The sequence below is a fragment of the Ovis aries genome, chromosome 8 (genome assembly GCF_016772045.2).
Source record: "Ovis aries strain OAR_USU_Benz2616 breed Rambouillet chromosome 8, ARS-UI_Ramb_v3.0, whole genome shotgun sequence".
NCBI lineage: Eukaryota > Metazoa > Chordata > Mammalia > Artiodactyla > Bovidae > Ovis > Ovis aries.
Genome location: NC_056061.1, coordinates 60340912 through 60366615, shown reverse-complemented (window position 1 = coordinate 60366615; position 25704 = coordinate 60340912). Strand labels below are relative to the sequence as shown.

Genomic DNA, 25704 nt, shown 5'->3' with positions numbered 1-25704 from the left:
TGGGAACGCTGGTGTAGGTGAAAGAATCCCGGGCGAAATACTCGGTTCGAAACAACAAACTATACGTGGTGGAATTCTTCTCTTTCGAAAGTCCCGTCAATCAAGCTATCTGTGGGCGGGGCCACGCCGAAAGCCGCCCCTCCCTTGAGTTCCAGTAGTACGCACGCGTCCTCCGGGAGGCGGCTGACCCTGAGAGGTTGCCGTACTCAGATAAGACGCCGCGCATGCGCAGGGGCTGAGGCCTGCGGGGAGTCAAGATGGCGTATAGGTGTATTTCGGGCCGCAGTTGGCGTGTTACCAGTGTCTGAGCCGGTAGTTTGTAAGGGGCTGTGGCAAACGCCCTCTCCGCTGTCATGGCCCGGCATCGGAATGTCCGAGGCTATAACTACGATGAAGGTAAGTGGCAGGATCATGCCAGGACGTTATCTTCACCGTTCCAGCCGGGCTCGCAGACGGTTGGCACCACTTTCCATATGTTAGTTTCTCGTCAGTGGTGCCAGGCTGGAGTTCAGAGGAGGCTTATTTGGGGAACGTTACAGGACTTCCTAGTGCTAGCGAATGGCGTTGTTACATGCGTTGTTTTAAGTAGTGATTTTTGTCCTCTGGGATTGATTTTATTTGGGGCAGGGGAAGTGCTGCTGGGCCTCATTTGGGAAGGACATTTGAAGAGGCTGGGATTCGGTGATACTAACACACGTAAGCATTATCACCATTCCCATTGTTTTCTCCCAGGTCGGTTACATGGCTTTATGTAGCTCCTCTCGACCCTTCTTTCACAAGTGCCCATGAGACTGTATTTGTAGAACCCTGATTGACTTAATGCTTATATTCAGTTGTTCTGCTGTAACTGTTAGATTTACTTGGTAAATCTTGTGTGTGTGTTCATATACACTTAGTGCAGAATCTGGCTTGAGTTAGCTAACTTATTTTCTATGCTTTTCAAATTAAACTGAAAACTTAGGAGATGGTAGAAGAAAATACGTATTAAAAAGGCCCAGAGAGTAAGTTGATCAGATTTTGACGCGTGTATTTAATTCTTGGTTAGTCATGCTCAATATAAATGTACTTTAGGGGGGGAAAAGTAGCATTAGAAGAAAGGGGGCTTTGGAAAGGATTTTAAAAGTGAAATAAAGGGGAAAAAATGTGAATGTTGTCCTGGAGTTTAAAAACGTAATTAGTTTGGGACAAACATTTCTAGGCAGTGGATAGTTACCAGCATCACCTAGCATCATATAAGCTAAAATTATAAATATGAAGGAATGCATACGAATAAAGGTCAATCACTTTGCTGAGTACAGCGTGTGAAGCATGCTTAGTATGTTGGTGATCATTATTAGCTTTCCCAGCAAATTATTTTAGAGCATCACTATGTTAATCATAGTGGAGGGAAGCTAATACCCTGTGCTACATTTCCAGACAGTGATCCAGTCAACCTGGCACATGTTAGGTTCCTGGGGATCACTTAAGAAGTCTTTTTAAATATTGCAGTGGATGTTAAGTATTGCCTGTGGAGCAGTGTTACCTGAAAAATGACTTTAGCCTGGGAGATATTTTTGCAAATACGTTGTAAAAGACATGAATAGGCCTAATTACTACTTATTCATTTCTTTTTGCAATTTTTTTTCAATTGGTGAAAAATTGCTTTACAGTGTTGTGTTGGTTTTTATCGTACAACAATGCCAATCAGTCATTATATATAAGAGATCAGTCCTGGGTGTTCATTGGAAGGACTGATGTTGAAGCTGAAACTCCAATACTTTGGCCACCTGATGTGAAGAGCTGACTCATTTGAAAAGACCCTGATGCTGGGAAAGATTGAGGGCAGGAGGAGAAGGGGACGACAGAGGATGAGATGGTTGGATGGTATCACGGACTCAATGGACATGGGTTTCGGTGAACTCCGGGAGTCGGTGATGGACAGGGAGGCCTGGCATGCTGAGGTTCATGGGATCACAAAGTCGGACACGACTGAGCGACTGAACTGAACTGTTGCGTTGGTTTCTATCGTACAACAATGTATCGTATATAATCAGTTATTATATATATTCCCTCTCTCTTGAGCCTCTCTCCCTTCCCCCCATTCCACCCCTCTAGGTCATCACAGTTGTTCATTTCTTTAATAGATATTGTGTCCTCAGTCAACATCAACTGAGTGCTTAGAGAACTGTTAAAGAGTTTTGGGGACCAACAGTAAGATGTTTGAGAGAGTCTAAAGTGGAAAATACACAAGTAGCAGATGATTATGAAATGCTACAGAGTGTGCTTATGAAGTGCTGTGGGAGCTACTTAAGTGATTACACTGTTGAGAATGAATGGGAGGAGTTCCGCAGAACTTCTTTGTGAAGGAAGGCATCCTGAAGGAGAGGTGCTTGACTGGAGGGAGTGAGTGCCAAATATCTTCTCACCTTAGCGACCCCAGATCAGGTGGTCAGGTTGTCAGATTATTTGGAACAGTTGTTGACATCATAACCAAGCTGTTCCTATAGCATCAGAGGTTCATCCCCTTTTTTGTTTGTAAAAGTTCTACTTATTTTAAGTGTCTGGTTTATTTCTCGTCTTCCCTGTTAAGCTTTCCCTTCTCTCAGATAATAATTTAAGAATCTTCAAAAGTACTGTAACTTCATCACAGAGATTTTATGCTCCAAAACTTATTGGTTCCTCTACTTAACTTTGATTTTGTTCTTCTCTGTTATATGGGTAGTACTTTACATGACTGCCTCAGTCAGTCAGCTCAGTCACTCAGTCATGTCCAACTCTTTGCGACCCCATGCTTCCCTGTCCATCGCCAACCCCTGGAGCTTGCTCAGACTCATGTCCATCAAGTTGGTGATGCCACCCAACCATCTCATCCTATGTCATTTCCTTCTCCTCATCAGGGTCTTTTACAGTGAATTAGTTCTGCGAATCAGGTGGCTAAAGTGTTGGTATTTCAGGACTGATTTCCTTTAGGATGGACTGGTTTGAGCTCCTTGCAGTACAAGGGACTCTCAAGAGTCTTCTCCAACACCACAATTCAAAAGCATCAATTCTTCTGTGCTCAGCTTTCTTCACAGTCCAACTCTCACATCCATACATGACTACTGGAAAAACCATAGCTTTGACTAGATGGACTTGTTGGCACAGTAATGCCTCTGCTTTTTAATATGCTGTCTAGGTTGGTCATAGCTTTTCTTTCAAGGAACAAGCAAGTCTTTTAATTTCATGGCTGCAGTCACCATCTGCAGTGATTTTGGAGCTGAAGAAAATAGTCTCTCATTGTTTCCATTGTTTTCCCATCTATTTGCCACGAAGTGATGGGACCGGATGCCCTGATCTTAGTTTTTTGAATGTTGAGTTTTAAGCCAGCTTTTTCACTCTCCTCTTTCACTTTCATCAAGAGGCTCTTTAGTTCCTCTTCACTTTCTGCCATAAGGGTGGTGTCATCTGCATATCTGAGGTTACTGATGTGTCTCCCGGCAATCTTGATTCCAGTTTGTGCTATATCCAGCCCAGCATTTCGCATGATGTACCCTGTATATAAGTTAAATAAGCAGAGTGATGATATACAGCCTTGACATACTCTTTTCCCAATTTGAAACCAGTCTGTTGTTCCATGTCCAGTTCTAACTGTTGCTTCTTGACTTGCATACAGATTTCTCAGGAGGCAGGTCAGGTGGTCTGGTATTCTCATTGCTTTGAGAATTTTCCACAGTTTGTTGTGATATACACCATCAAATGTTTTGGAATAGTCAATAAAGCAGAAATAGATGTTTTTCTGGAATTCCCTTGCTTTTTTTTATGATCCAGCATATGTTGGCACTTTGATCTCTGGTTCCTCTGCCTTCTCTCAATCCACCATGAACATCTGGAAGTTCACTGTTCACCTACTGTTGAAGCCTGACTTGGAGAATCTTGAGCATTACTTTGCTAGCATGTGAGATGAGTGCGGTTGTATGGTAGTTTGAACATTCTTTGGCATTGCCCTTCTTTGGGATTGGAATGAAAACTGACCTTTTCCAGTTTTGTGGCCACTGCTGAGTTTTCCAAATTTGCTGCCATATTGAGGGCAGCACTTTCACAGCATCATCTTTCAGGATTTGAAATAGCTCAACTGAGATTCCATCACCTCCACTAGCTTTGTTCGTAGTGATGCTTTCTAAGGCCCACTTGACTTCATTCCAGGATGTCTGGCTCTAGCTGAGTGATCACACCATCGTGATTATCTGGATCAGGAAGAACTTTTTTGTGTGATTCTGTGTATTCTTGCCACCTCTTCTTAATATCTTCTGCTTCTGTTAGGTCCATACCATTTCTGTCCTTAATTGTGCATATCTTTGGATGAAAAGTTCCCTTGGTACCTCTAATTTTCTTGAAGAGATCTCTGGTCTCACCCATTAATTAATAAAAATCCCAGGAAGGCAAAGCCTATACTTTATATTTACTCCAGTAGCTGGCACAGTGCTTTTTATGCAGTAAATACTCCAGAATATTGTTGAGGAAAAGAACCACTTTACAGAGATCATAGGAGAGGATTCTTTTTATCTTTTGGTAATTGTAACAATTTCAGGGTCCATTTCAGTGTAAAAAAAAACTGACCCAATATAAAAAGAAATTGTTTTCTTTAATATCCAAGTTTTTTGTGACTGGCTTCTCATTTATTTGCTAATAATTTTTATTAATTCAGGATGGTGATTATTGTTTAATAATTTAATAAATTATTAATGTTGAATGTTACATGTTTTTATTGAATAATAACATTTATGTAATTTTTGTTTGTCATAAGTATTTGGTCTCAGCCTTTGACCATGCAGTTCTTGCTGCTGCTACATGAATACCCTCAGAAATTAGCTAACTATCCTTCAGAACTGGTTCACAGCATGATATTCCTGGGGATCTTTCCCTAGCCACGCTGCTTCCAATTCTGTTTTTGTTGTTCTTATGTGTGTTCCAGAGTCATTCTTTATCATGTGTAAAACACTGGTTATATAGCTTTGTACTCACCCGGTTTCTTGTCTGTCTTCCTCTTACATTTTAGGTTTGTAGAGATCTGGGAATGTACCTGTCACTCACTTTTGAACCCCAAATGTCTCTAATAGCTCCTCTCACAGTGTTAGTACTTGTTGAGTGACTAAATACACTTATGTAAACATATTTATGTTCCTTATGGACTTTTAGTGAATAGATTGTTTGATTCATTAATTTATAATAAAGCAAGTATTAATTTATGTCAGACCTGTGTCATGTAGTTGTCTAGAGAGTCTTGCCCTGAAGGAGCTTATAGTCTCATGCAGTGAACCAGGTATGGTGCTTTGAAGACATTCAATTAGAGGAGAGTGCTAGAGAATAAAAGCAGTAGGGGAGAGGCTTGCTGCTTTACCCAGAGTGGTCAGGGAAGACTTCTACAGATGGATGATGTTTGAACTGGAACCTTAACTGGGAGAAGGAAACAGCTTTAGGAAAATCTAGGGAAAGACCATATTATAATCAGTAGGAAAAGACCAATTAGCTAGAGCAGAGAGGAGTTTAGGATAAGCTGGGTTTTGTACATTGCCTAGCTTTACATGAAGAGAAACTGCCTTGTGGTCTGATTGTATATCCTGCATTAGTCAGTTGTATCAAAAATAAATGCTTTGCTTAGAGCAGGAACTTGGTGAGAAAAATGGATGGTTTACTTATTTCAGATTTTTGTCAATTAAAAATCTGAAAACACGTATGTCTTTTAAATATGTAAAGTCAGTAAATACCTACTTTTGATACAATTTTTGGAATAGTTTTTTGAAAAGTAGACATTGTAAGTTCCTTTGATTTAGGTGAACAGTAATTTTATTTTGGAGAGAGTTCAGATGCTTCCTCATTAATAACCAAGAATAGAAAACAAACTTGTAAATATTTTATCTCTTATATTTTTATTTTAGATTTTGAAGATGATGACCTCTATGGCCAGTCTGTAGAGGATGATTATTGTATTTCGCCATCAACAGGTGAGTTTAAAAAAAAATTGATTATTATTTGAGTATTTAAAGATGTTAAGTAGGTATTATTGTCATTCTAGAACTAGTGTGGTCCAGAAGACTATAATATGTGCCATTTAGAAAGATAATTGTTTGTTAACTTTCAGTTCAGTTAAGTCGTTCGGTCGTGTCCGACTCTTTGCCGCCCCCTGAATTGCAGCACGCCAGGCCTCCCTGTCCATCACCATCTCCCGGAGTTCACTCAAATTCATGTCCATCGAGTTAGTGATACCATCCAGCCATCTCATCCCCTGTCATCCCCTTCCTCTCCTTCCCCCAACCCCTCCCAGCGTCAGGGTCTTTTCCAGTGAATCAACTCTTTGCATGAGGTGGCCAAAGTATTGCAGTTTCAGCTTTAGCATCAGTCCTTCCAATGAACAGCCAGGATTGATCTCCTTTAGAATTGACTGGTTGGATCTCCTTGCAGTCCAAGGGACTCTCAAGAGTCTTTTCCAACACCACAGTTCAAAAGCATCAGTTTTTCAGTGCTCAGCTTTCTTCACAGTCCAACTCTCACATCCGTACATGACCACTGGAAAACCATAGCCTTGACTAGATGGACCTTTGTTGGTAAAGTAATGTCTCTGCTTTTTAATATGCTGTCTAGGTTGGTCGTAACTTTCCTTCCGAGGAGTAAGCATCTTTTAATTTCATGGAATATGGAATGAAGCAGGGCAAAGGCTAATAGAGTTTTGCAAAGAGAACACACTGGTCATAGTAAATACCCTCTTCCAAAAACACAGGAGAAGACTCTACACATGGACATCACCAGATGGTCAACACCGAAATCAGATTGATTATATTCTTTGCAGCCAGTGATGGAGAAGCTCTATACAGTCAGCAAAAACAAAACCAGGAGCTGACTGTGGCTCAGATCATGAACCCCTTATTGCCAAATTCAGAATTAAATTGAAGAAAGTAGGGAAAACCACTAGACCATTCAGGTATGACCTAAATCAAATTCCTTGTGATTATACAGTAGAAGTGAGAAATAGATTTACGGGACTAGATCTGATAGCTAGAGTGCCTGATGAACTATGGATGGAAGTTTGTGACATTGTACAGGAGACAGAGATCAAGACCATCCCCATGGAAAAGAAACGCAAAAAGGCAAAATGGCTGTCTGGGGAGGCCTTACAAATAGCTGTGAAAAGAAGAGAAGCGAAAAGCAAAGGAAGAAGGAAAGATAAAAGCATCTGAATGCAGAGTTCCAAAGAATAGCAGCGAGAGATGAGAAAGCCTTCCTCAGTGATCAATCCAAAGAAATAGAGGAAAACAACACAATGAGAAAGACTAGAGATCTCTTTAAGAAAATTAGAGATCCCAAGGGAACATTTCATGCAAAGATGGGCCTGATAAAGGACAGAAATGGTCTGGACCGAACAGAAGCAGAAGATATTAAGAAGAGGTGGCAAGAATACATAGAAGAACTGTACCAAAAAGATCTTCACGACCAAGATAATCACAATGGTATGATCACTCATCTAGAGCCAGACATCCTGGAATGTGAAGTCAAGTGGGCCTTAGGAAGCATCACTATGAACAAAGCTAGTAGAAGTGATGGAATTCCAGTTGAGCTATTTCAAATTCTGAAAGATGATGATGTGAAAGTGCTGCACTCAGTATGCCAGCAAATTTGGAAAATTCAGCAGTGGCCACAGGACTGGAAAAGGTCAGTTTTCATTCCAATCCCAAAGAAAGGCAATGCCAAAGAATGCTCAAACTATGGCACAACTGCACTCATCTCACATGCTAGTAAAGTAATGCTCAAAATTCTCCAAGCCAGGCTTCAGCAATGAGTGAACTGTGAACTTCCAGATGTTCAAGCTGGTTTTAGAAAAGGCAGAGGAACCAGAGATCAAATTGCCAACATCCGCTGGATCATGGAAAAAGCAAGAGAGTTCCAGAAAAACATCTATTTCTGCTTTATTGACTATGCCAAAGCCTTTGATTGTGTGGATCACAAACTGTGGAAAATTCTGAAAGAGATGGGAATACAGACCACCTGACCTGCCTCTTGAGAAACCTATATGCAGGTCAGGAAGCAACAGTTAGAACTGGGCATGGAACAACAAACTGGTTCCAAATAGGAAAAGGAGTATGTCAAGGCTGTGTATTGTCACCCTGCTTATTTAACTTCTATGCAGAGTACAGCATGAGAAACGCTGGGCTTGAAGAAGCACGAGCTGGAATCAAGATTGCCGGGAGAAATATCAATAACCTCAGATATGCAGATGACACCACCCTATGGCAGAAAGTGAAGAGGAGCTAAAAAGCCTCTTGATGAAAGTGAAAGAGGAGAGTGAAAAAGTTGGCTTAAAGCTCAACATTCAGAAAATGAAGATCATGGCATCTGGTCCCATCACTTCATGGGAATTAGATGGGGAAACAGTGGAAACAGTGTCAGACTTTATTTTGTGTGGCTCCAGAATCACTGCAGATGGTGATTGCAGCCATGAAATTAATAGACACTCCTTGGAGGGAAAGTTATGACCAACCTAAATAGCATATTGTTAACTTTAAAGGTATATAAAATAATTTCATTACTTATGAATAGAATTTAGTTTTGATTCCTTCATTTAACTTTATACAATTTGAGGAAAACTCTTAAAACTATGGTTTTCCAGTATTCTTTGCAGTAGGCAAGTAATCTAAATTGACTAAAATGATAATTTAGTCAGTAATGAAAATCTAAACTTCTAAAGACAGAAAGCAGTTAGTTTTATATCCAGGAGAATCTTGAATATTAAAACACTGAAGTTATGTATAGACTTCTCTTCATACAGTATTTTATCTACTATAAATAAATCCAGTGCATAGTTCAAACTTGTGATTGAGCCGCAAAATGATTTAGAGTTCAAATTCCTGTAGGATTCCACATCAGAGCTGCACCTTTTGTCACTTGATGAAAAACTTCTTTGCAATCATATAATGAAAACATTTCCTGTGTTGGCGGCAGAGACAGTGTCTTTGATCCAGACCTTTTTCTTACTAATCCTCCTAACAGTGCATTTATCTTCAAATTTTATCCTACTCTATAAACAACTGGTTAAAATGCTCTGCTGAATTTTACTATGTCATAAAAGTGGGTCCAATTAAATATAGTTAGGAACAGCATAAATAAACTCATGGAACTCATTTTCCACAAGTTGAAGGTTTAATATAGTAATTTAAATTTCCATCAGTCTGCCTTGTCTTTAATACCTTATAGTCTGTTGAACTGTCTTGTAAACCTTTCCCTGCTTTAAGCCTCTTCATAGTTTCTGAAGACTAAATATGTCCCTTCTGACTTTTTAGAATTTCTTCTTTTTTATAGAGGCATAGGGGCCTTGGAAGTTGTCTTAGCACCCCTACTCTGCCTTACATCTTTTGTCCTGTTACTTATTACTCTGTAATGCATCTAGCTCTTTATAGGTACTCTGCTCTTTTTGGCTGACTAATCAGAGCCCTTCCTCTCTTTCTTTGATGTTACACCGTTATCAGTCATGATTTTGTTAGGAGATAGATTTTTGCCAGAGAGATTTTAATATAAAAAGTTAACTAGGTATTAGAGAACACAAAGTGCAAACCAAAATATCAAGGAGGTATTAACTTCAGGAAGAATTTATCATTTCTAGTTCCTAGGGGAGTCGGCAGACAGGGTTGGAGCTAACCTTTTAGAACCTTGTGGGGGGCTCCTTGGAGCTTGGACCTAGGGGTGTTAAAGGAAGATTCTGCCTTGTTGCTTTGCTATTGAAGTTAAGAGAAGGGACTGTTGGAGCTGGGGCTCAGACCTGAGAAGGGGAATGTTGCGTGGTTGGTACTAGTATCTCTGTAGGGACACTGGGAACCTGAGGTTCAGCCTTTTAAAGAGGGCATTCTATCCAGCAGTCTGGTCATGGTTGAAGTTGGTTCTGGGAGTTTTGGAAAAACTGATAATGATTATGATTACTGGAACAAATGATTTTGGCAAGATGAAATGTTGCTGGGGTGATGGTAACTAGAGAAGAAGCAAAAAGGAAAGGAACATGTGTGTTCCTCTTCTGGCCTAGTCTCCTTTTATTATCTCCCTGTTGGCTGATCCTAAAAGGGAACCAGCTGTCTGAAGAAATGTGCTTTGCAGAGACTTCAACCTCAGCGTCACAAAGCAAAGAAGACTGGCTTAGAAGTGGAGAGGTGGCTTAAGCTTTTAAGCTTATTATTCAGTGATTCAAAAATGCCATATTTTGTTGAGATTAGGGATGAAAGAAATTTCAGTTTTTCTGAGGAGCCTCACAAGCACTTGTCATTTGCAGTGTGTTAAAAAAAACCAACTCTGTGGATTAACCTTTTGGGGTGCCGACAGTTCATCATGATCAGTTGACTAGGTGCTGAAGTAGTGTCTGGTAGCACTAGTTAGTACTATGGATGAAGTAAAGGTCATGGCATGTTCATGAGACTGATGGTAATATGGGTGTGGTAATTAGATTTGAGGTGTTTTTTTTTTTTTTTAATATATGCAGTACAGACTGGATTAATATATGCACTTACAGACCTAAGTGGATGTACTTAGAATAGTTAGTTAGGAGACTATAATACTAATCTAGAAGAAATATCTCAGGACAGTGTTCTCAAAATGTGGTCCATGTGCTATTTGTACCACTTGAGAATTTGTTAGAAAAGTAATTCTTGGCCCCATCTCATATTCAGTGGGGCACAGGTACTGCTTTGAAAACTATTTGTTTAGGATAGAGGTGATAGCAGTGGATCTGGAAATAGATTCAAGAGATAATTACAGGAGCTAAAGACTACTGGACTTGGAAGTTGGTTGACTATGACTTGCACAGGAAAGCTTCATGGAGGGAGAGACTACTGAAAAACATCTTCATATTGCAGATTAATGCATTCATTTATCTAGGGTTGTTTAACTAAATCATGCTTAATCTTGAGTAATGAGCCATCAGTACACAAGGATCAGGCATTCTGAAGGTTCTGAGATTTGCTTTTGTGACCTACCTTTCTTGAGGTCATAGTTTATCCCTTATCTCTCACAGCTCTTGATATGTGTATTGTGTATGGTTCATATTCAGGACAGTCTGACTATTTGAGAGTTACTTTTGTATGCTCCAGGAAGTGAAATCGGCTTTATTAGAGCAGGAGAGAGTTAAATAGTTTTGAATTTCTTCTGTGACAAACTGGTATTTTTAACAAAAGCGCATGGTTTAGGTTTTTTAAATTTTCTAAATTTTACTAAATTAAATCAGTAATATCAGATAAGACAGTTAATATTCCTCTTTAGTGGTGTATTCGTCCCAGGAATTTTCAATTAAAAAAGGAATAGTTTTAGAAGGATACTTTCTGTTCTTAAAGAAGCAGCTAATGTCATTCACTGAAGAAATGATTGTATTCATGGTCTAATGAATTCTGGTAATTGAATGACTTTATCAATTAATAGTAGTTTCTCTAAAATTTATCATATATTTTTAAAATAAATACAGTTTTCTTGATGGTAAGGTGATTTCTCAATGTTATAACTTTTTTTTTTTTTCTTTAGAAAGATTGACTGAATATTGCTTTGATGCTGAATATCTAACTTCAGTTCAGTTCAGTTCAGTCACTCAGTCGTGTCCGACTCATTGTGACCCCGTGAATTGCAGCATGCCAGGCCTCCCTGTCCATCACCAACTCCCGGAGTTCACTCAGACTCACTTCCATCGAGTCAGTGATGCCATCCAGCCATCTCATCCTCTGTCGTCCCCTTCTCCTCCTGCCCCCAATCCCTCCCAGCATGAGGTGTCCAAAGTACTGGAGTTTCAGCTTTAGCATCATTCCTTCCAAAGAAATCCCAGGGTTGATCTCCTTCAGAATGGACTGGTTGGATCTCCTTGCAGTCCAAGGGACTCTCAAGAGTCTTCTCCAACACCACAGTTCAAAAGCATCAATTCTTTGGCGCTCAGCTTTCTTCACAGTCCCAACACATTAGGGAGCTGCAAAAAGATAGCAAAAAAGGGGTAGCAAAAAGATCCTATAAGTAGAACTTTACAGTTTTTAGTCTTGTTTCAACTAATATAATTAGAAGTGTTAAAAGATAAACTGAGGCATACCAACATTTTTTTTTTCAGAGTTTATTTGAGCAAACATCAATTTGAATCAGCTCCAAATGGGAAGTGGTTAGGAGCACTCCATCAACAGAAGTTGGGGCAGGGTTTTTATAGAGAAGACATGAAGCAAAACGAGGAAATTATTTGATTGGCTTACTGCTTAAAACACATTATTTGTGAGAGAATAATTGGCTTTTTGTGATTGGATGCTCTTAATCCTGAGGCCTTGGAATTGGTTTTCCCTTTGCAGCCAAGGCATTAGAGCCACTTCAGTCTCATGACCTCCTTGTATGATTAACAGTAGATATCCTTATTCGGTCCATTCCAATTCAGAACCTTTATTGAGCATCAGTTAACTTGTAAAGATGGAGAAGGAAATGGCACCCCACTCCAGTATTCTTGCCTGGAGAATCCCATGGATGGAGGAGCCTGGTGGGCTACAGTCCACGGGGTCGCAAAGAGTCGGAGACGACTGAGCGACTTCACTTTCACTTTCACTTTCACTTGTAAAGAAGCTTGTTAAAAATTCCCTTCAAATGATAATATGGTGGGTAAAGAGATAGTCCTGCCTGAAGAAGGCGGGAAAGGTTTCTGGAAGGAGATGGAATTGGAACTGGTGAATTTGGGAGTAAGAGTGGCATCCTAGAGAAAGGAGCAACAGTGCTTGAGCAGCAATCTCTTAAGTGAGGCGTGTTTGGGAAGACTCACAGGTGGATGCAGTTGGAGCGCAAAGCGGGCTTGGAAAGGAAATAGCCAGATTGTGGAAGGCTGGTTTTAATTTTAGTTGTGAATGTCAGTTTATTGAAGGTTTTTGAGTTAAGGCGTCACGTTTTAGGAAATTAACTGATGACAGTGAGCAAAGTGGACTACATTTGGATGAAAGGGGAGACTGGTAGGCTGCTTCTTACTTTCTCTGATGATACCAATCAGCTGAGTAATTGTATTATAAAACTGCAGATTCCCTGCCCCATTGTAGCACCACTTAACCAGAATCTCCCGGGGAAGAAGCCTAGAAAGCTGTATCTTTAATGAGTGCCTCACATGAGTTTTATTTTATATTTAGGAAAGAGTGTTAGGCAGTTACAGGAGTCAAGGTTTTGAATTCTCTGAATTTTTACGTTTATCAGAATACTTGAAAAATTTGCAAGTCATTATGGTGTTCAGTTTTTCAGAAAGCGTTTCTGTCAAAGTTTGTGATTTAAATTTTTAGAGTAGAAGAGCATTTTATATTTATCCTTTTCTCTCCATTGTTTTTATTTCAGTTTTGTTTTTTGTTTTTTTTTTGTTTGTTTGTTTTTTGCCTTTTGACTCATTTCAATTTCAGAGGTCTGGATGCTTCTTTTTTCCTGGTAGCTATTGTCCCTGGGGAATTTTCCTGCCCACTCTCTTTCCCCACTCTTCAACAAATCCAGCCATCATTTACTTCTAAAACAGTGGCCACAGTATAGATTTCTGAGTTGGATTTATGTTTGGGAGAGTGTAGGAAAACCTTCCAGGAAGAATAGCTCCTTGGAGGTAGAGTGGAAGCCTGGATTTTGACAACTTCCATGTTCTTTGTCAATATTTTCTAAGTGAAAATTGCAGATGGAAGTATCTGATTTCTTCTCTCACTTAATTTTTGATTTGTCTTAGGTTTTTCCTTACAGTTCAGAGCTATGAGAGGAAGTTGAGGAAAGTATATTTGTTACCTGAAGGCTAAACTGAATACAGTTTACAGCCAGGAAAGTGATTTGAAAATCATCAAGCACCGAATGGCCTGGTTTACATTTTTTAATACTACCACATTTTATTGTGTCTAAAAAGCCATGGATTGTAAGACATACTGTTATTTTACATATCACTTAAAAAATCAGCTGTCAATCTAAGTTTTATGTAATACTAAGATACCACTTGATTGTAAGACACCCCTCATTCTGAGATATTTTTATGTGAAACAGTGATTATCTTAGAAAATCTGTGAAATAGGATATTTTTCCTACCGTTTAAGCATGCTGACTTTATAATGGCAGTATTGTATTTTACTTGTGGAGGATGGGGGAAATGGTGATATGTATACAGCATAATATATGCATTCTTGAAAAACTGCAGTCCTCAAATTTGTATACTAAAAGATAACAAAGCCTGTGGGAAAGAACAGGGTCATGACAGATCACTCAGCCTATAAAGTACTAATAAAACCAAAAATCATCTAATGAAAATACTTACATATTTAGAAAGTTATGTTAATTTCCAAATAAAGTTACATTCAAGGAAATGTTTTTGTTAAATGTTTAAATTTAACAAAATGTATTTTTTTACATTTAACAAAATATTTTTGATAAATGTTTACATTTTGTTACATGTTTGCAAGGTGAAAGCTTGATAAACTTGTAGGAAGAGTTGAAACTAATGAATAGTGTTGCAAAGGCAAAATGCTGACAGGTCTTAGAGAGCCAAGCAGGAAGCAAGCACAGAACGGGACGCAGCCAAACTGAGCCAAGAGGACAAGTGTGGGGCTATCTAACTTTACAGTACAATTCTAATTACAGTATAATGCTCTGTGGTTGAACTTTGTATTTGCTTTACAAAGTGTTGGGGGTGGGGAGAATCTCATGAACCAAAGCATCTTGAATGTTACACCCTCATCATTCCCCTGTTGACCATTTGGTATAAACTAGTATATGTTAAGGAAACATGCATTATAGCAGAATAGATTAAATTCTCTCAGCTGCTCTGTATTTCTCTTATTCTGTTCTTGCCTTCTTTATTGTAAGTGCTCCAGTCTTTAGTGATCAGTTAATCTTTTGTGCTTCTGTCGCACTTGTCATCTGTACTACTCATTTGGCTTTTTAAAATATGTCACTACCTTTTCTTTTTTTGCCTTTCCTGCTAATCTGTAAGGCCATTGTTGGTTTATACTATGAATAAATAGCACTTACACCATAGCTTTCTGAGTGTAGGTGTTACACTAAGCCATAGTATTTTCTATTGTCTATATACACATTATCTATAAATTTTGAATGTAGTTAGATTCCCTTACATTTATGGGTAGTGCTTTCCTGAAAACATGCCCAGAAGTCAAATGTGGGAATGCTGAGCAATAGAGATGCATGTTATGTGCTTTTCCAGAAGGCTAAATAATATAAAATCTCTGATGACACCTTCCCTTCAGAATACTGATTTGATGTTTTTATCCTTCTTAAACTTAATACTTTAATTTTATTCCTTCACAATTGTGAACACCACTCTTGAAGAATTGAGTTCAGTGGGCATCCAGTTGATGTGAAAGAGTGAACACTTTGGGCATGGTTGATGCTTTTCACCTTTGGTCACTTGTATTTTTGTGTATGATATTCAAACATATGTTATCACTTTGATATTTTGTCTTTCTTCCTCTTAATGAAATATATAATGCGCAGTTATGTGTTGAGTAATGACACTGCCACTATGCAGAGTAGCACAGACTTCTGTCTGAAAGTTAGACTCTGTACGACCTCATAGACGGCAGCCCAACAGGCTCCCCCGTCCCTGGGATTCTCCAGGCAAGAACACTGGAGTGGGTTGCCATTTCCTTCTCCAGTGCATGAAAGAGAAAAGTGAAAGTGGAGTCGCTCAGTCATGTCAGATTCTTCGAGACCCCATGGACTGCTGGAAAGTGAAACTTGAACTAGTCTGTTTTTAGTATTTTTAATTATGCAAATAAGCAAATTTGATATGAGTTTTAAAATATTTCTACCATAGAAAAGAAAATTTCAGGGAAGCTAGAGTAGTAGGCAAGCATGAGATATTAGGAAAGATAATTTTTGAGAACTGTGGAGAAAGTAAGTTCAGTGTTTATGAGATAGGAGAAAAGAATGAAGACAATTAGAAGAGATTAGCAAATGGTTAGTAAGGACATTTGGGCAGAATTTGGGGTATGATATGTTTTGTCTTAGTTTTTTCTCTTTTCATCCATTATTATGACTGTGGGCAAATGACTTTAGGTAGGAGGTCAGAATCTTTAATTTTTACTTTCTATTGTTAAAAAAAAAAAGGTTAATGGGAAATGGTTATAGCACAGCATTCTTCCATCATTTTATATTCTAGCTGCTCAGTTTATTTACTCACGACGTGACAAACCTTCAGCTGTTGAACCCGTAGAAGAATATGATTATGAAGATTTGAAAGAATTCTCCAGTTCTCTTGTGAATCATCAGCTAAGTGGAATTGATCAAGGTATAGTAAGAATTAGTCTGTTTCTTATCTGAAAATGGTTAATAATTTACTGAAATTTACCAACGTTATTTATCAGTTTTATTGTTCGTAATATTAATCACGGGTAGTAATGGTATGAACTACCATTATATCTTGTATCTTCAAGGAAAATTTACATTTTGTTAATTATGTTTTGTGAAGACTATATGGTTAACTATATGGTTGAAAAATTGATTGTGTGGCGGTTATTCAGTAACTGGAATTTGATTGAAATCTCCTTAGGAGAGAAACTTCCGTGATTCGTTTTCTTTTATCAGTATTTATTGCTTTATAAGCTGTATGTAGAGCTTATGGTTAGATTACAGACGCTCATTTCCTTGCAAAATGTTAGGTTCCAAAACATTAGTGTTTATTAAAAATAATAATAAGTTCAGAGTAACACTATACAAATATCCTGATTGGTCACAGTCATGTAAGTTAAATTTCAAGACAGAGCTTGTAAACGGTAATGGCTTTGGTTCTGAGTTTGCTTCTTTTTAGTTCTCTTAAACATTTTAACAAAGATATTTTATATTTTGGCTTTTGTCTTTTATAAATAAATCTCAAATGTGACATAGTTTCAGACATACTGCTCCAGTCGTAGGTTGATGAATAGTGTTGTAGAACCAAAATCACCAGGTATAAAAGTAGTGCTAACTGTTGGTGCTGAGCAGGGCTCAGCTTGTTTGCTCCTTCTCTGGAGTGTACTCTTTCTCTGGCTTTGTTCTATGAATATTTTTAAGTTGAAAATTTATAACAATTTGAAAACAGGAAGGAGGGAAGTATATAAATCTGAGAGTTGATCTTTCCATAAATCGGTACAATATACGTCAGCTGCTACCCAAACCAAGAAAAATAGAGAGAAAGCACAGACAGACAAAATTAGAAAGCAGAAAGGGAAACAGCAGAGAATTTAAAAATTTCTGTATCAACTTTGCAGATACATATGACAAGTGGGATAAAAGTTCATAGACGAACTGCTGTATAAACTCCTCCATAGTTTTGATTATATTTTCAAAGAGTGCATACAGTTGTCATTGTAGGGGGAGAGAAGGTAGGAATAAAGTAGAAGTGTTACACTTTCTCTGCTGTGCCTCAGAATGATTAAGGAGGTATGAAATTCAGAGTTATGTTTGAGAATGAAAGTTAATCATTCCCACCTGACATATGTAAATATTAATAATTGCATGAAAAAAATTGCATGGTAACAATAGTAGTGATTGTAACTAGCCTCTACTAATTGCTTTCTGGGTCCTGTTCTAAGTGCTGTTCATGTATTAGCATATTTAATCTTCATGACAGCCTTATGAGATAGGCCAGCTATTGTCCTCATTTTATAGGGGAGGAAAATGAGACACCAAGTCACTTGGGGGTAGTTGTACTGCTTAGTAAGTGGCATTTGGATATGAACCAACATAGCCTGCCTTCATATCTCTACCCTTTGTGTATGTGTGGACAACAGTTGCTGTAATTAATTAGAATAGACCATGATGCTAGCTATATACTAAGTATTCTGTTCCAGTTTTATTAATTCATGTTTTTATGAAATAGGTATAATTTTTCAAGTTTAGCTTATTAGCCTAAAATTAATTTTGGACTAAAGCAAAGCAGAATTACCCAAATATTTGAAGAATTTACTTTTAATAATTAAGAAAGAGCAATGGAGAAAGTATTATATACTTGGGGGAAAAAAGGATATTGCCAGTAGATTCCTTGTTCAGTATGTAAGCATGTAAAATGTAATGTAAAATGCATTCTGTGGACTGATTTCATGGATTAGGGAATCTGAAAACTTGAGTTTTAGTTTGATTACTGCTAAACTAAGTAGTGCCATAATTTTCAGTCCTCTTTATGACTTGTAGTTTGATCTATCTAAGTCATAGAGTTACTGTGAGGATTACAGAAGATGTGTGTGTGTGTATAAAGTAAAATTGTCACCTGCTATACAAATAAAAGTTAATATGTTCATGCATTTTTATTCAGTAGTCTCACATACTATTTTAAGATCTGGGGATATAAAGCCTTTGCTCTCATGGAACTTCCATTATTAATGAATATTATTAGTAATTACTTTTTATAAAATAGTCATTAGAAAATAAACATCCTTAAAGATTTTAGTCACCCAGATTTAAATGTTTGTGTTTAAAATAAATGTTCGTTTTACTCGTTAATCTACTGGATTTCCTAATTTTTATGGCGTTTTTGTATCAGGTTATCTTGTCCATTCACTAGTAAGTTAGAAATATTTTCAAAATTAACCCTTTCTACACATGTAGGACATCATCAGTATGGACCTCATCATCTTCATTGACTGAAATAGACTTTGTGTGTATGTGGGTACATACTCAGTTGCTTCTGTCATGTTTGACTCTGATACCTATGGACTGTAGCCTGCCATGCTTCTCTGTCCCTGGGGTTTTCCAGGCAAGAATACTGGAGTGAGTTGCTATGCACTCCTCCAGGGGGTCTTCCTGACCCAGGGATCGAATCTGCGTCTCCTGCATTGCAGGCAGATTCACAATTGACACTTTTTTCAAGCGTTAATCAGTATTAACTTTGGAGACATTTATTATAGTGGTTATTGAAATTGTTCCTCTAAGCAGGGAAGCTAGGTATATTGTGGATAAAAATATCATCATTATAATTTTTGCCAAGGCAAATTACAAGAAATGAACATCCTACTGTAATTTCAGATCCTTTGTTTCAGTTTTGAAGATTCAGGGATCCTTCATGACACTACTGAGTATACCTTTTACTTATTGCTGTCTGTTCTAGCTCGTCTTTATTCATGCCTTGATCACATGAGAGAGGTACTTGGAGATGCTGTGCCAGATGACATATTGATTGAAGCAGTTCTGAAGAACAAGTTTGATGTGCAGAAGGCTTTGTCAGTGGTTCTGGAGCAAGATAAAGTGCAGAATTTGAAAGTCAGGAGTGAGGGAGCAATATCTACAGGAAAGACAGCAAAAGGTATGCTTTTACTTGTTCTCTTTTAGTTTTACAGTTAATGCTTTAAAAAGAGGCTTTGATTTGATTGAGCTTTTAAGAAAAATGGGCAGAAATTTTTACATGTTACAGTAATTCTTGATTGTTATCAAATGATTTTGCAGTTTGTGAATTTTTTGAGCTGATTGGCTGTCTTCTCTACAGTCTGTTAAAGCCTATTTTTTGATCATTTCCCTGCTTATTTTTGCAACTGACAGACTATAAGGGAAATAAAATTAGATAAAAGCAAGACAAAACATTTTTTGCTTCTTGTTAGTTTCTTGAGGATCTTTTTAATTATTGGTGTTTTTTTTTTTAACTAAAGGGTTGGGAGATGGAAATCAATAGCCAGACAATGTCAAAAAAATCCCTCCTATGCTTATAGCATTTTTTGAATATAATTTAGTTTTACTTAAATATCCTAAGTATTATAATTCTACTACTCTTTCATTTCATAGCCAGATCTTTAATTTTAAATGTTTAGAATTTGAGGTTAAATTTATAACTTAGGCTACATGAGAAAGGAACTAATTATCTTAACTGGTGTAATATCTGTCAGTAGAAGCATGGTGATTTGTTAACTGGTTTGATATTTCTTATAACCTGAAGTCTAGATTTTTGCCATAGTGAAATTGTGTGCAGCCTGTTACTATGAAGTAAGGGTTGTTTTACGTAAATTAAAATTTTTTTTCATTTTGGAGGGGCACCGGGATTCGCTTTTAACTGACCAATAGTATGAGAATAAGTCTATAATGTGACAACTATATTAATAGGTTACCCTAGATCACAGTAGAAGTTACATGGTATTATTTGTTTACTTGTTTTTAATACATTAAAAATACAGATGAACCTAGTTCTTTGCATTGATTTTTTAGATGTTTTGAATTTGAGAAATTTTGATTATGAATAGCTTAAAACCTCACATAAATTTGTAAATATTAGCACATTTACTAACTTGGTAATTACCTTTGTATATATCAGTGAACAAAGTGTGAAGGTCACATAAGATGGTTAAAGGAAGGTAAAATCCTTTATTTTTTTTTAGAATGTTCACTTTTTATTAAATAATGATCAAGTATCACTTTATTCATGTCATAATCAAAAGAAACATCTAGTAATTAAATGCCTCATTTCATGTTTCCTTTTGGTTGCTGTGACTGTCTTCTGCATATGTCAACCTATTCATCTGAAAATTAATGGCTCTTGTAAGGTAAGGAGTCTTATTATCTTCCTCTGAAGTTTCAGCTGATAATGTTCACAGCTCTTGTCCTCAGTCTGCAAACCATTTGGATTGCAGCAGCAAATCCTTTGATTTTTCTGCCCCAGTAGCAAAATATGGATTATATTATAATTCCTCTGTTATACCAAGTCACTATTTACTCCATAAAAAAAAGAAACTTGACAGACCCAAAAGTGAAAAGAAACTAGAATCATGTAAGTTAACAAAAGAGCTGTCCCTAGCTGACCTAATTGATGAAATGCCAAGAGATTCTTACAAAAGTCAGCCATCAGTCAGATTACCACCCACAGAGAGCGTGGAGAGTCTACCTTCAAAGAGTCTAGATGGTGATTTGTTAAGACCTCATGTTTCTGAGTGTATTTCCAAAGATGATTCTGCCTTCAAAGGCATACCAGATTTAAAATCCTTAATGATAAAAAACACAGCACCTAATAACTCATTATCTATTCAGAATGATTCAGTACCTGATTTGCAAAACATTCCAGTACAGAACAGTTTAGGAAGTTTAAATAATCCTTTGCTCTTAACCAACTCATTGGAAAATATGGCTCTTGATAATTTAAATGCTAGTAAAACGACTGAAGTTGGAATTGTTTCTTCAGTTGAACAAAGCAACAAGAATTGCATATTAAAGAATGACAACTTGCAGTTTTCTCAGTGTGAAAGTCCATCCCTAGCTGAACTGTTTCAAGAACACAAGAAAAACAATCCAAGCCAGTGCTTTACTTTACCTGATTTTTGTCACCAGCCATCTGCCAGTTTCACAGATCTCAGTTTGGGATCTTTTCCCTTGTCAGAACTAGCAAATCGGTATCAGTCTTCAACTGGAGTATCAGAGTTAACAGGATCTCTATCATCTTTGGCATTTTGTAAAGCTTCTCCGACAAGAGACCTTGAGAATTTGTCACTTTCTGATTTGATTGCAGAAACGATTGATATAGACAACCCTCAGATTAGGAAAGATTCCTGTATGCTCAGTTTATCTGAAATGAGGTCACCTGGAATAGACTCGAATATTGATCTTAGTGTCCTCATAAAAGCCCCAGATTTTGTTTCCAAACCTGTAGTAGACCAATCAGTTGCTCTAATACCAGAAACTAAAGTTCTAAGTTCAAAATTAGGGAAAAATTCCAATTCTGCTAAGGATAATAAGAAAAACAGTAAAAGCTCCCTGCCTAGGAAACCGCCTTTTTCTCTCTCTTGGACCAAGGCCCTTGCTGCCAGACCTTCAGCTTTCGCTTCAACCCTGTGTCTTCATTACCCATTGAAAAGCTGCAAGCGACGCACCTTTGATCTCTATAAGGCTTTTCTTTATAGTAGACAAGTTCAAGATGTAAAAGACAAAGAAATAAGTCCTCTTATAGCAATAACACCATTTGACTTCAAATCAGCATCTCCTGATGACATTGTGAAAGCTAATCAAAAGAAAGCTTTTACTAGAGAATAGTAACAAAAAGAAAACTTGCTAACTGTTGTAGAGCTTTTTCTTTTAAATTAATTTAATTTTAAGCTTTTATAGGGTTACTTTATATTATGGGATTTAAGTTGTGATTTTATATTAAAATTGTCTTAAGTCAGTTGATAAATTTAGTTGATATATGCTTTTGCACTGAAATTTCTTTTTACTATATCTTCTTTTAGTGATAACTGGCTTTAAGTTGATAGCCTGTAATAGGTGTATGTTTACAAAGTGCTTATGGTAACTTGATATTGTGAAATCAAACCTCAGCTATTTTTGTTTAAAGCATTCAGCTTTGAAAGTTTTAATGATGAGACATTTTCTTTTATAAAGTATTTTTGTGCTTTGTTCTTAAATGAAAGTGCCGCCATTTGGGATTAGTATAGCTTAGTGATGAAGATTTTTCTTGTGATATATGGCATAGCATAGCCAAGACAGTATTATTTTTGAAATATTAATGAAATCATTCCAAGTTTCATTATTTTTCTGCCAGTGAATACTAAAACTTTTCTATTAGAATTCTTAAAATTCCTAACTTTTAAGAATACTGTTAGGTTGTTGAAATACATTTTTCATGATAATAAAATATAAATCGTTTTAAGGGACCATGTACATATTGAAGATGGATTAATACATAATTTATTTTTATACATTTGCAAAACCTTTTGTCCTAAATGAACACTTTAAAATAAATATGTAGAAAGTCTTTTCAAGTATGGTTGCATGTTCCTTGAGTAATTTTACCAGATCTCTTTCATTTTTTTTTTTCTTTTTACTATAAGTAATGAAATGTGGAGTTTTCCTCTTTGCTACTGATGGCTCTGTGTGCAATAATGACAAAGTTTCAGCAGTAGTTGACCTAGTAAGATCTCTTCTACTGAGTAGAACAAGTAGGTAATTCATCTCTTAAAGCAGTCATCCTCAACTAGCAGTCAGAATCACTGGGGAAATTTTTTTCAAAACATAGCTATTGTGACTTCACTCCAGACATGGCGAGTCATTTCTGAGGGATGACATTTGGAAATGTGTATTTTCAGGATGGTCCCCAGTTAATTCTGATAGGTTACTTCTACTTGAGAATCGCTCCCTTGAAGAAATCAGTAGAATGAAAGGAATTACTAATACTAGGAATAACACCTGGCCAACTTGAATTTTTAATTTGTATTTTCTAGTAATTAGGAATACCAAGGAATATTGCTGATTAGAAATTAGCACCTTTTTTGTTATTAGTTATTTCTTGTAGGAAAAAAGTAGTCTATAAAATGTTGTTTCTTAATGAGAACAAAATAGCTATATTTTCCCAGTAAAAAATATTTTTCTCTGACTACTACTTTAGTCTGCATTTGATAATTTTTAAAAATATTTCTTGTTTCTGTTTATTTTCAGAATGACATCCCAATATCCCAATATTTTTAGTTGTATATGATGTTTTTATATCCAGTGTTTTGGTGGGAAAGCTTAAGCCAGCCTTATGTCCTTGTTGTTCTTGACTAAACACTGTGACATCTTCACTTTTTGTTTCTAACTGCAGATTTCAGTGCGTATCCTACTGATGCTTAGATCATATAAATTATAAGTTATATTTTGTGATCACTTTTGAAGTTTAAATTACCCCAACTGCTGATTTTGTTTTTCTAGTCTTGAACTTCAATTGGCTATTTTAGTTATTTTGAACTATTAGTCTATGACTCATCAACTAGATTTATATACTGTGGGCAGTCTCCAGTTTAGAAGTGAATTGTATTCTAAGTGTTTGTTTAGAACTGACAATAATTCTTGATAGATTAAATGCTGCCCAAGTGGTCCCTTTGCACATAAATCCGCAAATATATATTTAATTCATATTGAAATCGAACAGCATTACTGTTGTATTATCTTTTATAACAAGCTAATTTTCAAGTGGAAATACAGTACTTTTAAAGCCATACAGTAGACCTTGTAGAGTGAACTAGACCTCCCTTTGCTGGATGATCAGGATTGTGACTTCTATTTATGATGTTATGATTTTAGGGGAAAAATAGTCTATATTACAAGGTGATAGGGAAGGTAACAATTTTTAAATAGGTCTCCGTATTTCTGTTGTGATGGCTGCTGGTCCGTCAGGCGCATACCTGACAGGCACTTGCCCCATTGGCTAAGGACGTGTCACAGTCTCAGATTCAGAGAGTGGAACCAGGAAGACCCACTGTCCTTTCTGCCTTTGGCCACTGGCCTTTGGTAAAGAGACCCCGTGGACTGTAGCCTACCAGACTTCTCCATCCGTGGGATTTTTCAGGCAAGAATACTGGAGTGGGTTGCCGTTTCCTTCTCCGGGGGGTAGAGAGACTAGTGCCTGCTTACTCATGGATATTTTCCTGGTGAGGACAGTTGCTTGCACTAAGTGCATCTTCTGCACCAGCTGCTGTTTATTGATTGACTGCTGTCTTGGTAGCTCAGGTATGCTACGTGTTTTTGGTCTGTTTTCCAGTTCAGATGTCAACATTGAAGTGCAGAGCCATTTTTATTTGTGTTATGCTCAAATATTAATAGTATACCTTAAGAATAGAAATGATGTTATAATTATATTCTAAATGATACAAAATACAAGATATTTAAAATAACCATTTTTCCTCTTCACTTTTTTTGATTTTTTAAAAAAGCTGTTGTTCACAGATGTTTTCCTGTCTTGCATTTGGTTGGTCTTTTTGGTTATGGTTCTTCCCATTAATTGCAAAGAACAAGGTATCACTTCTGTACAGAACACTTTGCTTATCATTTCTTTTTTAGTTGTTCTTTTTCCTATTTCCTAGTTACTGAACTGGTATTCTAACCTCTCCTCTTCCCCGCCCCCCTGCCTTAGCTTTGAATCTTTCTTTCTTGAACTTTTCTTTCAGCCTTTTCCCCCCTCATATAAATAGTAATAACTGTTCCCAGTGTATTATATTTAATTTCTTGTGGTCAGTGGGAGATCATACAATTAACTGCCATACCAAGGGTAAAACTAGTCCGGTGCTTTTAAATATGTGGACCATTGCAAATTAGCAAGTACACAGTTGTACACTGAAGAATAACTGTGTATCAGGTTTCTGTTTGGTGTTCATACAAGTGTATATTTACTTGTAAAATCAGTTTAGTAGTAGCCTAGAAATTGTTTTCTGTTACTTTTATAAATGAAGGTAATGCTGACTAGATAGGGAGGGATTGATACAAATCCTTTATTAATTTTCTTTTGTAATTATATAAAGCTCAGTGTATGCAGTTGTATATTATAATTTTAATTTCTAAGATGCGAAAGATTTGTCACATTTTGAATGTATGTATACATTTTTGTAAAAGCCACATCGGAATAAATTATAATTCTGGGGTTTTCTAAAATCAGGTGTGAAAACATCACAATTTATCCATTAAGATTTTTAATATAAGCTTAATATTTCAGAGTGATATTTTAATAATTTATCATAAAGGTTTCTGTAAACAAGTTGAAAAATGCACTACCTGGTTGTGTAGACTTTCTTTGAAGCTATTTGTCATTTAGAATTCTTATTTTCCAAAAGGTAGAATTTATATTTTTACTTTTGAGGACTCACATAGAAACGTTCTTAAAGTATAGATTATGGTGAATATGGATAATATAATTGCAAAGATGGCAGTGGAAAATAAAACATTTGATAAAGTACACACTTCTGATGTTGACATGCCTGGTTTATATGACTTAAAGGAAAGCATCCTTCTAGTTATAGGACATAGCTGCAGATGGTCAAAGATGTGATTCTCAAATGG

At 36.8% G+C, this 25704-nt stretch overlaps 1 protein-coding gene across 5 annotated transcripts in view; it reads left to right on the top strand.

The window, feature by feature from the left end:
* Positions 1-237: 237 nt before the first annotated feature.
* Positions 238-25704, top strand: part of HBS1L (HBS1 like translational GTPase) — an 86973-nt gene continuing 61506 nt past the window's right edge. For 2 of the 5 annotated variants that reach the window (XM_042253497.2, XM_027972489.3), the window contains exons 1-4: positions 238-396; positions 5895-5960; positions 16115-16243; positions 19037-19231. In XM_042253497.2, coding sequence (XP_042109431.1) covers positions 354-396; positions 5895-5960; positions 16115-16243; positions 19037-19231 — 433 coding nt within the window. In that variant the 5' untranslated portion in view covers positions 238-353. The other 3 variants (XM_042253498.2, XM_042253499.2, XM_060419692.1) reach the window with 3 other exon arrangements.